General features: G+C 57.3%; 2 protein-coding genes across 6 annotated transcripts; one reads left to right on the forward strand and one right to left on the reverse strand.

Annotated features, from left to right (window-relative positions):
• Positions 1 to 3,123: 3,123 nt before the first annotated feature.
• Positions 3,124 to 5,285, forward strand: CPLX3 (complexin 3). The gene is made up of 3 exons (XM_061999029.1): positions 3,124 to 3,284; positions 3,619 to 3,706; positions 5,061 to 5,285. Exons 1-3 carry the CDS (start codon positions 3,124 to 3,126, stop codon positions 5,283 to 5,285), a joined length of 474 nt encoding a protein of 157 aa, XP_061855013.1.
• Positions 5,286 to 9,729: 4,444 nt separating this feature from the next.
• ULK3 (unc-51 like kinase 3) lies at positions 9,730 to 13,886 on the reverse strand. 5 transcript variants are annotated; one of them, XM_061999006.1, is made up of 16 exons: positions 13,768 to 13,886; positions 13,447 to 13,587; positions 13,171 to 13,291; positions 12,945 to 13,049; positions 12,712 to 12,855; positions 12,529 to 12,611; positions 12,273 to 12,428; positions 12,090 to 12,195; positions 11,960 to 12,000; positions 11,734 to 11,836; positions 11,589 to 11,653; positions 11,407 to 11,485; positions 11,276 to 11,316; positions 11,151 to 11,198; positions 11,018 to 11,072; positions 9,730 to 10,765 (listed from the first exon to the last, which is right to left on the reverse strand). In XM_061999006.1, exons 1-16 carry the CDS (start codon positions 13,867 to 13,869, stop codon positions 10,749 to 10,751), a joined length of 1,407 nt encoding a protein of 468 aa, XP_061854990.1. In that variant the 5' UTR covers positions 13,870 to 13,886; the 3' UTR covers positions 9,730 to 10,748. The 5 variants fall into 5 exon arrangements, 4 of the variants coding, with proteins under 4 accessions (XP_061854990.1, XP_061854991.1, XP_061854992.1 ...); XM_061999007.1 differs by lacking the exon at positions 12,945 to 13,049; XM_061999008.1 differs by lacking the exon at positions 12,273 to 12,428.
• Positions 13,887 to 14,136: the final 250 nt, after the last annotated feature.

The following is a 14,136-nucleotide window of genomic DNA, read 5'->3' on the forward strand; positions in this document are numbered from 1 at the left end:
GGACTCACTTCTCCCAGTACCTGGAAAGAAGAGCTGAAATGATCCCTCTCAGCCTAGCATCCTATTCAACATACTTGCACCCTATTTAAATCAGGTGTCAATGCTGAGAGAGGATCCTCTTAACTTCCACCAGCTTGTCTGAAGCTGGCTGCTAGTGGGGGACGTTTCATCTCACTCCTGTCTAATCCACGGAGATGTGTGATGTAGCATAAGCTAATATAATAGGTCATGCAAGGATTTACATCTCATTACTGCAGGTTAGAGTCCTGGGAGGAAGGATGAGTCATTCTTACTTGAATATATTTCAGGGATAAGGAACAGTTCAGCTGCCCAAAGAAAAGCAAATGGGAAATCAACCACCTTGAATCACTGCTGTAGGCTATCACCAGCTTCTCCCTCTTTCTGATTGCCATCTCCTCTACCTCCAGATGGTACCCTGGCCCCTCTGGAATCAGCACAGGTCAAAGAGCCTGAGAGGTAGGAGAGCTACCAGCAGCTGCCAGACCTCATTGGAGGTCCTTTGCCTTTTGCTTCATCCCTATAAAACCAGTTCTGCAGCCAGCCAGGGCTGCAAAAGGCCACAAAGAGCAATGCTGTGCTTCCCCCTCTGTGGGACACGTCTGTCTCCCGGTGAGTGAACATCCCTGCCACGAGCCACTGGGTTCCAGCCGCTGCTGGTAATCGTGTGCTAATTTTCACCTAGCAGCTTTGGCCAAGTGTTTCTGCTCATCAAGAGCTGTTTGCTCTTAGTTTCTCAGACAGGGAGGCTACATGATAACTGACCCATCTAATCCAGCTGGAAAAAATCAGTCCTGACTTCAAGTCTCATACTGTTAGCAAGTGCTTAGATAGAAATCTGGACTGAGCAAAGCTCCTAGAACTAGTCACATCAAAAGCCTGCTCTGAACTGACCCAAGGCTCGAACCTGACCAGCATCCTAGGCATTGGAGACATAAGCAAGGATGCTTTTCCTTCTCTCTGCCCCTCTTTTCATCCAGTCCTTTTCTGACCGACGGCCAGAACCTGAACACACTATTGGCCATTAGACATCTGCAGAGTGCCTAGGGCTCTCTGGCTATTTCTAAGCAGGCTGAGAAAGCTCACCATGGGCTAAAAATCATGGGAAAATGCTGAGAGGGGCTGCAGATCAGCGTGACAAGTGAAAAGCATTGCTTCACAAGGTTGGAAGCACTCCAGAGCTGCCAGCTCAGTATTGACTCCAGGTGAGCAGCAACCACAGGGGCACGGGGTGGGAAGATGCTGTGGGTGATGCTGGAGATGGGCCAAGCTGTGCCCCAGATGGGTGTCCCTCAGGCCAAGGGCTGTGGGGAGAGGCAATCTGCACAGTCCGGAGGGACTCAGGGGAGCTGCTGGCATCATTCAAGTGGATCTGCTCCACTGGGATGTAGCTAGAGAGCCTTCACTGGGAAAAAACAATCCCCTTTTTTCACTTCCAAAGGTGGTCTCTGATCCCTAACGGCACTGGTCACTACTTAACTGCTCACTGAACTGGTATCCAAGAAAAAATACACCTGTTGTTTATTCCTTTTCCTTTTAAGACAAATTTTTGCCTGGTTTTACCTTGGATAAAGAGGAAAGAGAGAAGATGGGTTGTCCTGTTTCACTTTATCACTTCACAGCTGTTCCATCATTTTAATCTGTGGAGATTGCCTTTAAATTTCGAAAATGATTTCCCACAAGCTGGGATTGGGGTTTGGAGCCGCACTTATTTTTCATGAGTAGAGAAGAGAAAAGGGAGAAATGTCTGTTAAAGCCAGGCTGGCCATCTGGAAAGGAGCTGTGCTTCTGATGCCATTAATTGCTCTCTCCCCAAGGCTCGCACTACGGCTGCAGGCCAAGGAAGGAGCAGGAGTGGGAGTCGGGGTAGGATGGGAGCCAGGGGAGCTGAGGGAATGACGCAATGAAATCGATGCCTGCAATGGCCACAGCCTCCTGGTTTGGGTGACCGATGAAGGCATGGGTCACTGGGCTGGCGCTGGTACGTCGGTGCTTGTGAGGATGGAGAGCAGTGTTACGGTTAATTAATATGGTGAATATTGCTAGGAAAGACAGGAAGAAGCTTTTGGGCACGCCAGCTCTTAGATCTCCAAGCAAACAACGATTGTGACTCAGGTGTGGTCCATATGGCTTCTCCAGGTGCTTTTCCTCTAAAGGAAGGGGAAGAGGGGGTGGGGGGAAGTATTTCAGTAGGTCTGCTGCAGCGATGCCGCTGAAGCCGGGCTCCAGCGCTTGCTGCCCCTGGACGGGAGAAGCCGAGGCCGCGGTGTCCGCGGGAACGAGTAGGGCTCACGGCTGCCCGCACGCTCCCCTCCTCCACGTCTTCGTGCATCCCCGAGGCCCCGGGATGCCTGCGGGACTGGGGTCTCTCGGGGGCTCCTTCGCCGAGCAAGTTCGCCGGTGGGGTTGGAGGGGGTGGCGGGACCCCCTGTGCCTCCCGCGCCGTGGGTCGGCTCCGCCCCTCTACCGGGCGGGGTGGGGGGGCGCCGGGAGGCGGGCGGGGGCGGAGCCGCCCCCCGACACTCGGCGGAGCTGTCCGCGCCCCGGTGCTGCTCCGCGCCGCGCCGCCGGCCCCGCGCACACCGGCCCCGCAACGCGCGGCGGGGCGGCGCGGCCACGGCAGCGCGCCAGCTCGGCTCCTCCGCTCCCTGCCTCCTCCACAACCCGGTCACTCCGGCGTCCCGGGAACTCGGCTCCGCGCGTTCCGGCTCGCCGGGAACTCGGTACTCCGCTGTCCCGGGAGCTTTGCTCCGCTGCACCCCGGCTCCTGGAAAGCCCAGTGCTCCGGCATCCCGAGAACTCCGCTCCGCTGACCTCAGTTCCTCGATAACCTGGTGCTCTCCCACCCACAGCATCCCAGCTTCGCGGCAACAGCCTGCTCCAGGCACTCCGGCACCTCTGCTCCCCGGCACGCCAGCTCCCTCTCAGACCCGTTCCCCCGGCTTTCCCGTAACTCAGCATCCCCGTCTTCCCCGCTCTTCTGGATCCCGGGATCCCTTCTCCCCATTAACCCCAGGTCTCCCAGCACTCCAGCTCTGCATCCCGGCTTCCTAGCACCCGCGCTGACCCTGCCCCCGGGCTCCCCGGACCCCGGGCACCGCAACCATGGCGTTCATGGTGAAGAGCATGGTCGGGGGACAACTGAAGAACCTGACAGGCGGCCTGGGTGGCGAGGAAAAAAGTGAGGGAGAGAAGTCTCCAGCCGAAGCTCAGGGCATGACCCGTGAAGAGTATGAGGAATATCAGCGACAGCTGGTAGAGGAGAAGTAAGTGAAAGCGGCACCGGGGCAGGCTGGTAGGAGATGGGGTGCTCACTCCACAGCCCCTCATCCCGCACAGGAGAGGGTGGAGGGAGACAGTGCTGGGGGCAGTGGGGTCATGAATGAGTTTAATGAACCCCCTAATCCCTTAATCCGCTTCCTCACCCGGGAGATGGGATTGTTTTCTCCTCTCAGGCTGCATTGGGGGGAGGAAACTGTGGGAAACTGGGGCTTTGCAGTGGAAATGGGGGGTACTCGGGTTGTGTGTGGGGGTATAGCGATGCTTGAACGCAGGGACTGGAGGCAGGACCTGCCAATAACTGGACTGTGTGGTTCACAGGATGGAGAGAGATGCCCAGTTTGCCCAGCGCAAGGCAGAGAGAGCCACGTTCAGGTCTCACTTCAGAGACAAGTACAGGCTCCCCAAGGTATGGCCGTGCTGGGCGTGGAGGGGATACACAGGCATCCAAGCCTCGGTGTAGCCCTCGTGAGGGGCTTGGTGGATGAGGCTATGGAGGGATGGAAAGCAGTCCTGCTCTGCAGGCAGGGGAAGGGGTGCCAGACCCTCTCGACTGGGTGGATTTTTAGGCTACAAAGCCCAAATGCAAATCAGTTCCCCTAAAAAAACATCCTCCCTCTCAAATCTTGGCACCTCCCTGTCAGCCCTGAGCACCACAAGCCCCAAAAAACTGGACCCCTGACACACCCTCTGCCTTGTCTGATCCCCCTCTTCCTCTCTTTTGCCCCCTAAATCTATCTGGATGAGAGGAAGGCACCCTCAGCCCAGATGCTCAGCCCTGTAGCTGGGAGAGGAGCTGGAGTCACACTTTCCTGGCTGAATTAGCCAGCTCCTCTCCCTGGATTATCTGGCAAACATTCCCTACCTAAACTCCTCTTTTGGAATTTCTGCCCAATGAATGATTCATAATTTAATCAAGGGATAATTCAGCCATTCTTGGAATTGACACAAGCTCTTCTCCCCCTAAACCCACCCTTTATTCAGCAAGAGTCTCTCAGCGGTGAATACTCTAAATTGGAGCCAAGCTAATATTAGTGCAGGAAGGTCAGCTAAGCCAAGAGATATTGTTCAGATTGTTTGGTACTTTTCAGCCAGCCTGGATGCACACCCCAGTGCTTCTCACACCCTTTCATTGCCCAGAAATAAACAGCTGGAGAATTTCTTTTTCCCCTGCCAAAAGTGAGAAAAGGCAGAAAAAGAAGAGCTGGAGATGCTTTTTTTTTCTCCAGGGGAAATGGGGATTTGTTCCGATCTGGCCCCCAATCCTTTTGCTGCTCTTTCATGCTGGACATGTCCCTTCTAATCTTCCAACAAGTTTCCTCTGCTCTTTCCTGATCCCACTTGGCAGCCAGGCTGCCTCTTGCCAAGTCTCCTGTTGGCTCTCCAGTGGAGAGCTGACCCTGATTGCCGGTGAGTGCAGTTGTTTACTATACGTGTAGCTGAATTGGGTGCCTAAACCTCCCTAAACCTGCTGGAAGCCAATTTATATGGATGCTGGCAACACTCAGGCTTTTCATCTCAGCTCTTGCTGTGGCCATTAGTGTGTGCCCAGGGTCTTGCTTGGTTGTGTCCCCTCTGGGTCAGCATCCTAACCCACAGCACAAACACGGCTGTGAGCACCAGGGACCAACCCATTCTGTCCTTAAAATGAGAAGACAGTCCAAAGCCTACACAGATACCACTGTGAAGCTTGCACGTGTCTCCAGAAGCCCCCCTCCCCCGCTGCAGCGTCCCCCGCCTGACCTTCTCCTGGCCCATTTCAGAATGAAACGGATGACAACCAGATCCAGCTGGTAGGAGGTGACGTGGAGCTGCCCAAAGAGCTGGCCAAGATGATTGAGCAGGACAACGAGGAGGAGGAAGAGAAGAACTCCGTTATCGGCCAGCTCAGCAACATCCAGAACCTGGACCTTGATTCCTTGAAAGACAAAGCTTCGGCCACGCTAGAGGACCTGAAGCAATCGGCTGAGAAATGCGCCTTGATGTGATCTGGCTGAACTCCCCCTTCCCGTCAACGTGACGGTGGAGGAGAAGGGAGAAGATGCAGCCAAGGGTCTGGCAGTGGCTGTTGCCTGCAGCAGGGATCCCACTGATGTTGTCACCCTTGCCTTGTGTGAGTCGGGTCCTCCTTCTGAGCCATGTGAAGCCTCAAGTCCCTGACCTAGATGTGCCCGATGTGTGGTTTTTTTGTTTTGTTCTCTGGTCTAAGGTTAGAGCTAAGAGCCAGCATGTCCCCCTGTACCCCAATACCTCCTCCTGTGCCTGTGGCAGTAGATGATGTCTTTAGCGAGAGACAGGTGGGTTACAGGGAAGGAAAGCCCCGGGTGACCTTGGAGTGTTACTGAAGCACGTCAGCGCGAGAAGGCAAAGGCTTTCCAGCAGAGTGGTGGCCATATGCCGCGTCTCTGACTACACATTTTGACTGAGCCTCCTAGAAATGCCAGGGAAGCTCCAATTTGCTCTGCAAGGACAAGGCCCAATGAGAAATGTCCCCCCCTGCCCATCCCCACATCCCATCACTGGAGAAGTAACATCCCATCCATGCAAGAAATACCAGCCTCTTTGTCCTTGAGGGCCCTCTCGATGGAGCCAGCCCAGCGAGACCTGCTACGTGATCCCACTTAGCCCAGCAGGAAAGGAGGTGTTGAGGACCAGAAGGCTGAAGGCTGAATTCACACCGGAGAGGAACAAACTCCCTCCCCAGTGCTGCTCAGAACCTGCAGCAGCCCTTCCCCGGCGCCGTGGTGGCACACCCTCCCTCTCCCAGAGAGGGAGCAACTCTTCATCTTGTTCCTTCTAGAAGAATAACAAAGTGATAAGGAAAAAACCCCAGATCTCCTCCCCTGTTGTGCTGTGGTCGTGTGCTGTGCTCAGTTGAGTGTCTCCCCACCCCCTATGCTGTCCCCGTGCCATGGTACTGTTAAAACCGGTGGAATAAATACCAGGAGATGTCTATGCATTTCTTTCTCTCCTCAAGCAGTATTTTCCTGGTAAAGGTTTTGAGCTGTCCCAAGTTACAAGGGGTGTGGAGAGATCACCCTTTACAGGGCAGAAGTGGGGCTCAAGGGAGAATTCTCTTGCAGCACCACCAGAAGGAAGCATCATGCCTGGCTGTAGTCAGGTGGTTTGCTGTGTTTCACACTGAAGGGATGCTTTGAGTGGCCCTTTATCAGCAGCTAGGTTTAAAATAAAAAAAAACCTGACATTTCACAGAGGGTATTTTTTTCCCCCTTATTTTTAGTAAAAAAGCCTTCAGGTGTCTCATGGCTCCCTGCCTCAGTCTCATGGGTACCACAGGGTGTCTGTGGCCCTGCTCTGAGCAAGGACATATCTCTGAAGGTATGACTTCAACCTGGAACAGCTCCAGCCTGCAAGCATCCCAGCAGTGAGGATTCCTGGAAAAACTTGGCATAGGCTGGGAATTTCCTGCTCAAAATCCCAAGTGAGCTGATAAACTGTGATTTGTCTTTGCAGGGGAGTTGGGTCATCCAGGAAGACGCAGGTGGCATTATTAATTTTACAGCAAGGGTCTGGATCAGGCCACGCCTGGGGCTGGTGGGCTGAGCAAAGCTCCCCGCTAGGGCCAGGAGATTGGTTTTTACCACTAGTCCCCTGGTAATACTGTGCTGGGGCCAGGTAGTCCTGAGAAACTCCCTGATACCCTCTGAAGGCAGAGGTTTTTTCACCTCAGAGAGAAAACCAGCCCCCACTTTGTCTGGCAGGACAGGCAGACAGAGGCAGCTCAGCCTCCTGGCCACAGCTCAGGTGTGGTGCTCTGCCCATAGGGACACCCATCACAACCCTCCCACCCCAGGGCCCTGGATGCTTTCTAGCCCCACAGGGAACCACCAGCAGCTACGGGGTCATCTGCACCAGGCAGAGCCCGAACCCTGCCCCACATGGAGACAGAGGCCAGCAAGAAAGGAGGAGGAAGATTGGCAGAAGCAGCTTCAGCTCTGAAAGGAGATCATACCTGATGAGGATCAGCCCAAGCTCATCTAATCCCCCACCAGGAAAGGGATAGCAGAGAGCAGGCACTGACCAAGCCAAGCCCTCCGGCCCGGCTTGGCTTTTAAATCCGCAGCTGATGGCAAGGCTTGATCAATAACACATCCCGCGGGTGAGCAGGGAGGAGCAGGATCCCATCTGGGGCAGAGGGAGGGACATGGGGCTGGGGGTTGCAGCCCTGTGGCTCATCCCCACCAGTAACCAATGCAACTCCACCGGGACACAGCCTGGACCCTCTCCTCCACCGTTTGTTCTGCCTCCTTTCCCCATTCCCCCAGCCACAGACCTTTGGCTCTGCCCCGTGCTCGCTCCCGGCCCACGTGCCGCCATGCAAAGGCTGCGTGAAGCTCGGCGGGTTTATTTTAGGAGGCACCATGACCCCCAGGCATGTGAAAAGCATGCAGCACACACTCTCCCCGCTTGGCTCTGCAATGTGTTAAGCCTCAGCAAAGCACTCCCGCTAAAGCATTGTGAGCTCCAAGGATGCTCCGAGCCCTCAGCCCTGCTCTCCATCGCTGGCTTGGTGCTTGGAGCAGGGAGGAAAGGGTGGGATGGGGTGAGCACGGTCAGGCAGCCTTCCTGCCCTGCTCTTCCTACCCTTTGCCAGCATGCCCTGCTGTTGGGTTCCCAAGCATCCCTGCAGCTGAGCATCCCAGCTGCCTGCATGCCATACAACTGCTCTGGGCATCAACACACGGGCTAAAAAACCCCTTAAAGTAAGAATTAGTGTGGATCAAAGCAGAAAACCTGCATTTTTCTCTCTCTTCTATGCTACAGACTTCTATATTGTTCCCTCATCTGTGGGGCCAAGTTTGAGGTGGATTTGTCCAAGCAAGTCCTTGCTGGGTGCTGGAGGTTCTCAGTGGCACTTAAAAATCAATGAATGCCCCATGGGTGGGCAGAGGTCCTCCCCTGCTGCTCCACACACAGAGCAGCCCCTCACGGGGTGGCTGCAAGATTGGGCCTCCTCGCTGCTGCTGGGTATGGGATGACGGTGGTGCTTTCCCTGACAGCATTAAATGAGCAGCCACGGGGCTGAAACAAATGAACCGCCACAGAAGGATGAGGGATCCCTGCTGAATACTTCCTTTTGCTCTTTGCAGGCAATTAAACCTCCCTGTGAGCTGCAGCAAGAAGGGATGGCCCCGTCTATCTCACTGCAGCATGGCTGTGCTGCTGGGCCACACATTGGGATTAATCCAGATTAAAGAGCCCAGGGGAGAACCCAGGATTGGCTCCACATGCTGACCCAGCCTTCCCCAACCCTCTCTTTCTTTAAAGCCCATTGAGTGTCTGAACTCACATCACCCAGTAACCCACGGGTCGGGACAAGGAGGCTGATAAACACATCTGCCATTCCTGGGTCACAATCCAAGGCCAAGAGCCACCCCACAAGTGATGGTGGGGAGGCTCAGAGTTGCTTTGCAAGGGCTGGATGGTTAGAGGAGGCCAGACTGCTTTGGCACACATCCCCGCAAGGCTTTGCCACGACACCCACGGGGAAAGTGGCCCGAGAAGGGTAGAGGACTGCTCACTTCGTGCCACCTTCCCTTGAGCCTGCACGGTGACATTTGGGCGGTGCTTTGCAGGCCCTTTGATGCAGAAAAGATTGGCAGCCACCTCGCTGCAAAGCTGGCCCCCTTCTGCCCTGGGGAACTGGCTGGAGCCTCTCCCCGCTTCCAAAGGCTCCAGATCCAGCCACATCTTCGGCAGAGCGTAAAGGCAGATGCGATTACGTGTGCCAGCCGGTGCAGCCCTGCCGGCTCTGCGCCCGCCACGGGCCAGCGGAGGGCAGGGGCCTGCAAAGCTCTTTAAAGCCTCAGGATATAATCTCTACTCAGAATAATAATAGTACAGAAAAAAAGCCATAAAAATGCCCCATCTGCCTGGGAAGCTCTCCAACAGCCTGGGCAGGGAGCAGCCAGGAAAGGACTAATGGCTGGGGCTGAAGGGGGAAGAAATCACTTTATGGGGTGAAGGCTGGCTCAGGAGGAGCTTTGCTGAGGTCTCCCCAAAAGTCACCCCATCCTTTGCTCCAGCCCCTCTGCCTTTCCCCCACCCCTCCCTGCCAGCCCTGCTGTTCCTCACCCACCACACAAACCCATTGGAGCAAATGTGATTTTACATAACCTTCCATGTTGTTCCACTTGATGTTTTACATGCACATATGAAAAAAAAAAAGAGAAAGAGCTGAAATAAAAACAAGGTCAAACCTTGCTTTGGTTTCCCTGTGTTCCCAGGGGAGGTGAGGCACACTCGGGCAGCACTGGCAGGACCGGAGGGAACTCCCATGCTCTGGTTGTGGCCAGGGGGACAAGCGGACGCCAGCCCCCCTCACTGGCTCTGGGCACACTGCACACACTCTTGGCCCTAGGCATGGCTGGGAACCCCTCATAAGTCTTAAAGTGGAAAGCTGAGACTGGAGGAGGTGGAGAAACCTAAGTAAGTGTTTATTAAAGACAGTAATTTATATTATCTTGAAATACAGTAGCTGTTAAGAGAAGTCCCTTGCTCTGCAGGACAGATGGACCTCATGACTCTGGTAAGTGACTCGTGCAGGGCTGGCGGCACTCCTGGGAATATAATTTGAATGCTGGAGTTGTTAGAGCCCCCAGGAGCACAGCAGCAGCAGGCTGAGGCTCTGCCTTCAGGGAGGTACCGCTGTTTGCGGCCATCCAACTCCGTCCCTGAAGGTGACTGATTTCTGCTCGTGTGACTATGTACCCAAAGAGGAGCAGTGCAATCACTTCATCCCTGCTGAGCACTGCCAGCACCTCATGACAAAAATGACAGCTCTGCAGTCAGCACCTGCCAGACTCCAGTGCTTAAGAAGCAGCAGTCTTGACCTGCCGTACTCCAGCAGTGAGAGGGAGGTAGGGCTGGGACAGTGCAGTGGGGCTGCTTGGGGCTGGAGGAGCGGTGGTGGGCACAGAGAGGTAGTTGCCTGGTAAGAAAGGCACAGCAGAGAGTGGTCAGCTTCCGAGGCCCTGCCTGCTGCCGGCACCAACAGCCCGGAGAGGCTGGTGGGGTGAGATGGCTCTGGGCTGTGCCTACGCTCTGGGCTCCCCTTCAAGAGTTTGGGAGGTGGAAGAAACATCCAGCCGAAAAGGCACGAGATGTATGTGACTGGTGGGGGGGGGGTATTCTGCTGGAGCCCCGTGCCAGGATAAAAATATCCAGCCTATTGCAGCAGAAGGAATTAGAGTGGAATAACCCGCCCGCCACAGTCAGCAGAGGCTGCAGCAGCAGCAGACGGTTGAGACAGGGCTGGGAGGGGACTGGGCCTGTCGGCAAATGACAACCATGTGGAGCCCTGGGGGGTGAGGGCCCCAGGGCGAGCCTTGCAGGTGGTCACCCCAAGGGGGCTGGGATGAAACCTGCATCTCTCCTCCATGTCCCTCCATGGCATCTTCGTGAGGCAGCGCCAGGGCAGCTCCGAGGCATCACTGCAAGGTACAGGCTGTGCCCAGGGGCACACAGGGCACTCACTTGGCTGCACACCCCAGTGTTCCCCAGCCCACGTGGGCTCCTGGGCAGAGGTGACACGCTGCAGGCAGAGGAGGGCATGCGGGGTTGGGGTTATCCCACAGCAGCAATATCCCCAGGGCTGAGGCAGCTGTAGGCGTATTTTCCCTGACAGGACAACAGCCAGGACAGAGGAATGCTTCCCCAGGCCCCCATAGGACAACAGGGGAGAGGGATGGGGACTCACTGCTCCGGACAGGCTCCGCCAGTGCCTCCTTGCCCATGGACTGTGCCTCCCGCATCTGCCAGGGGAGAGGATAGTTCTCTAGCCTGAAAAACCTCCCTCAGCATGCTCCAGACACACCCCCAAGCAGTCATACCTTCATCTGGTCTTTCAGGTACTCAGCTCGGGCCATCAGGGCCTGGATCTATTGGAGAGAGAGAGGAAAGTCCCTTCAAAGGCATGGCAGCAGGGCCACGCCGCTGTCCCGCGGCTGGCACTCACCTCAGCATGCAGCAGCTCCCGGCGCCTCCCCGCAGGCTCCGCTGTAGAGGAAACAGTGATGTGCCCTGGGATCAGCCCCGGGTGCAGGATGTGTCCCCTGCTCCACCGTGCCAGCCACAGCCACCACTCACCAGCCAGGAGCAGCAGCAGCTCGCCCAGGCTATGCTGGTAGAGCTTCAGGGTGTCATTGTCATCTTTGCCTTCCTCCTCCTGCAAGAGTCCCCGGGGCCAGGCTGTGGCTGAGGGGGATACGCCAGCCTCCTCCCTCCCGGGATTGCTCATGGAGAGAGGGACCCCCAAGTCCCCCACTTACCTTGGCGATGGCAGCTGAAGCCACGTCCAGCGCAGCACAGAGCCGAGGCTTGTCCTTGGCCATCTCTGCAAGGGGACGTTGCAAACGGGAGCACTCTGGGGAGGGGGTGACACTGGTGGGAGTGCCCAAAACAAACACTGCTTACCTCTAAGGAGCTCTCTGGCTGGGTTCCCTTGCTGCAGGAGGCTCTTGCTGCTGGAGGTGACCAACGCCTTCAGCTCCTCTGCTCGGGAGATGTACTGTCCCACCTGCCCACAGCCAGGGTGGGTGAGGGGGCCCCCACCACGGGGGACAGAGGAGGGAGGGGCATCTTGCCAAGCTAAACCCAGAGGTAAGCTGTCCCCCACCTTCCCAGGGGATCTGTTGCTCACCTTGGCCCGGATGGCTTCCTTCCGGCGAGCATCGCTTTCATCTGGGGAGGGAGGAGAACGACTGAACACTGCCCCCCACTCCCAAATGCACCCAGCATTGCCCTTCACAGCCCTCCAAAGGTGAACTTACAGTACAGAGCTGGAACAAAATACTCCAGGGCTTTGCAGTAAAGGGAAAGGGCAGCAGAGGCATCCCCCTCCTGATCCTTCTTCACCGCCTCCACCACCAGGTCAGTCTAGGGGAGACGAGGTGGGGCTCAGGGCTCAGCCCCCCTGACATGCCCAAGGACCAGCACCCCAGCACCCTGCTCACCGCCTTGCAGAGGCTCTCAGCGCTGGGGACATGCTCCATGTCTACAAAGGGGTGGGCAAAGAAGCCCTCAAAGGAGATGCGTTTCAAAGGGTCCCTCTCCAAGAGCTGTCCTAAGAGGTCCCGGCACTCCAGCGAGAGCAGGGGCCGGCTGGGCAGCTGGGGAGGGCAGGGGGCTGAGACCACCAGCCCTGTGGCAGCTTTGGCACGGGGGTGGGCTGTGGGTACCCCCCCATAGCTCCAGCCCATCCCACGTTACCTCGATAGCCCGGTCACTGCGGATCTTCTCCTCCAGTTCGGCGAAGGAGCGGGAGGCAAAGGGTGGCCTCCCAAAAAGTGCTTCTGCAGTGAGGGGAAAGGGAGAGGCAGGGGGAGGTGGAGAGAGGGGAAACCAGCTGCAAGCCATGCCCCGAGAAGGGGGGGAATAAAAGCAAAAGCCCACCGTAAAGGATGACGCCCACCGACCAGAGGTCCACACGGGCATCGTACTGCTGGCAGCACACCATCTCGGGGGCCATGTAGAGCGGGGAACCCCGCAGGACGTGCTTCTCATCCCATGGTGACATGTACTGCGCAAACCCGAAATCTGCAGGGAAAGAGGGCGAGGAGAGCTCCTGAGGGGGGCAGGGGGAAGGAACTGCCATCCTGAACCCTTCCCTGGGCACCTGCCCTGACCTGCCAGCTTCAGCTGGGGGTTCTCTGGGGTGCTCAGGAGGATGTTCTGTGGCTTGAGGTCCAGGTGAGAGATGTTGTGGTCGTGGAGGAACTTCAGGGCGCAGGCTGTGTGGGCAGACAGGTGTGTGGCAGGGGGACATCGTTGCAGCCCTGTCCCCCTACACCCCAAATTCCCATGAAGACTGCCGGATGGAGCTGGCACAGGTACTAGGCAGGGTGGCCTTACCGAGCTGCTGCAGGAAGATGCGTGCCACCTTCTCCGGGAGGATCCTGCGCATCCGGATGAAGCGGGAGAGGTCTCCCCCGGCACAGAACTCCATGATCAGGTAGATGTGGTCGCTGTCCCACTGTGAGGCAAGAGGATCCTGTCATTCCACCCCGGCCGGTCCCACCACCTATCTCACCCACGCACAGTCCACCTGGCACGGAGATACCCGTGGGGAGCCAGGACGGACCCCAGGACCCGAGCCAGAAGGGTGCTGGCTAAATCTCCTTCCAGGACCTGGAAGTCCTTGAGTTCCACGATATGCGGGTGACGGATGGTCTTCAGGATCTCGATCTCAGTCAGCAGATTCTCCACCGACGCCCGGTTGAGGCTCCTTTTGCTCACGCACTTGATGGCCACCACCTCTCGCGTGTCCGTCTGCCAAGGGCGAGCAGCCCTGAACCCCCGGAGCCCCTCAAACCGCCTCCGCGCGGGCAGGATCCCCAGCCCGGGGACGCCAGGCGCCAGGTCGCGGGTAGCGGCTGGTCACCCTTACGGAGGGCTGTGACAAAGAGGCTGTCCCACGGGGGCTGGGGACGCGCACACACGCGGCCCTACCTTCCTGTAGGCCTTGTAGACGGTGGCGTAGGTGCCGGTGCCGAGGCGCTCGGTGAGGATGAAGCCGGGCAGGCGCGGCGGGGCCCAGCCGGCCGCGGCCATGCCGCCCCGCGCCGCTTCCGCCTTCCCGCCCCGCCCCGGCAGCCCAGGGGCCGGCCCCGTTTCTAACGTGAATCGGCCGGACGAGGCGGAGGAAAACAGTACGGGGTGGCAAACAGCCGAGGGGCTGCCGGGCAGAGCCCCCGCCCGGCACACGGCGGGCACGAAACGCAACCCCCGTCCTGAGCTGGACAGGAGCCCGGAGGTAAATGTGCCAGAAAAGCGCCTCCCGCGGGGATAGGGGAGGGCGAACCGTCCCCATCGCCCCTC

Source organism: Colius striatus, chromosome 7 (genome assembly GCF_028858725.1).
Source record: "Colius striatus isolate bColStr4 chromosome 7, bColStr4.1.hap1, whole genome shotgun sequence".
NCBI classification, from domain to species: domain Eukaryota; kingdom Metazoa; phylum Chordata; class Aves; order Coliiformes; family Coliidae; genus Colius; species Colius striatus.

Bases quoted from the DNA above. Each gene is read 5' to 3' on its own strand.
- CPLX3 (XM_061999029.1), top strand. From the start codon at position 3,124: ATGGCGTTCATGGTGAAGAGCATGGTCGGGGGACAACTGAAGAACCTG. The intron at 3,285-3,618 runs GTAAGTGAAAGC...TGTGGTTCACAG, and splicing joins CGACAGCTGGTAGAGGAGAA to GATGGAGAGAGATGCCCAGT. The intron at 3,707-5,060 runs GTATGGCCGTGC...GGCCCATTTCAG, and splicing joins ACAAGTACAGGCTCCCCAAG to AATGAAACGGATGACAACCA.
- ULK3 (XM_061999006.1), bottom strand. From the start codon at position 13,869: ATGGCCGCGGCCGGCTGGGCCCCGCCGCGCCTGCCCGGCTTCATCCTC. The intron at 13,292-13,446 runs GTCCTGGAAGGA...CTTGCCTCACAG, and splicing joins TGGAACTCAAGGACTTCCAG to TGGGACAGCGACCACATCTA. The intron at 12,429-12,528 runs GTAACGTGGGAT...TGCCCTCCCCAG, and splicing joins GCAGTGACCGGGCTATCGAG to CTGCCCAGCCGGCCCCTGCT.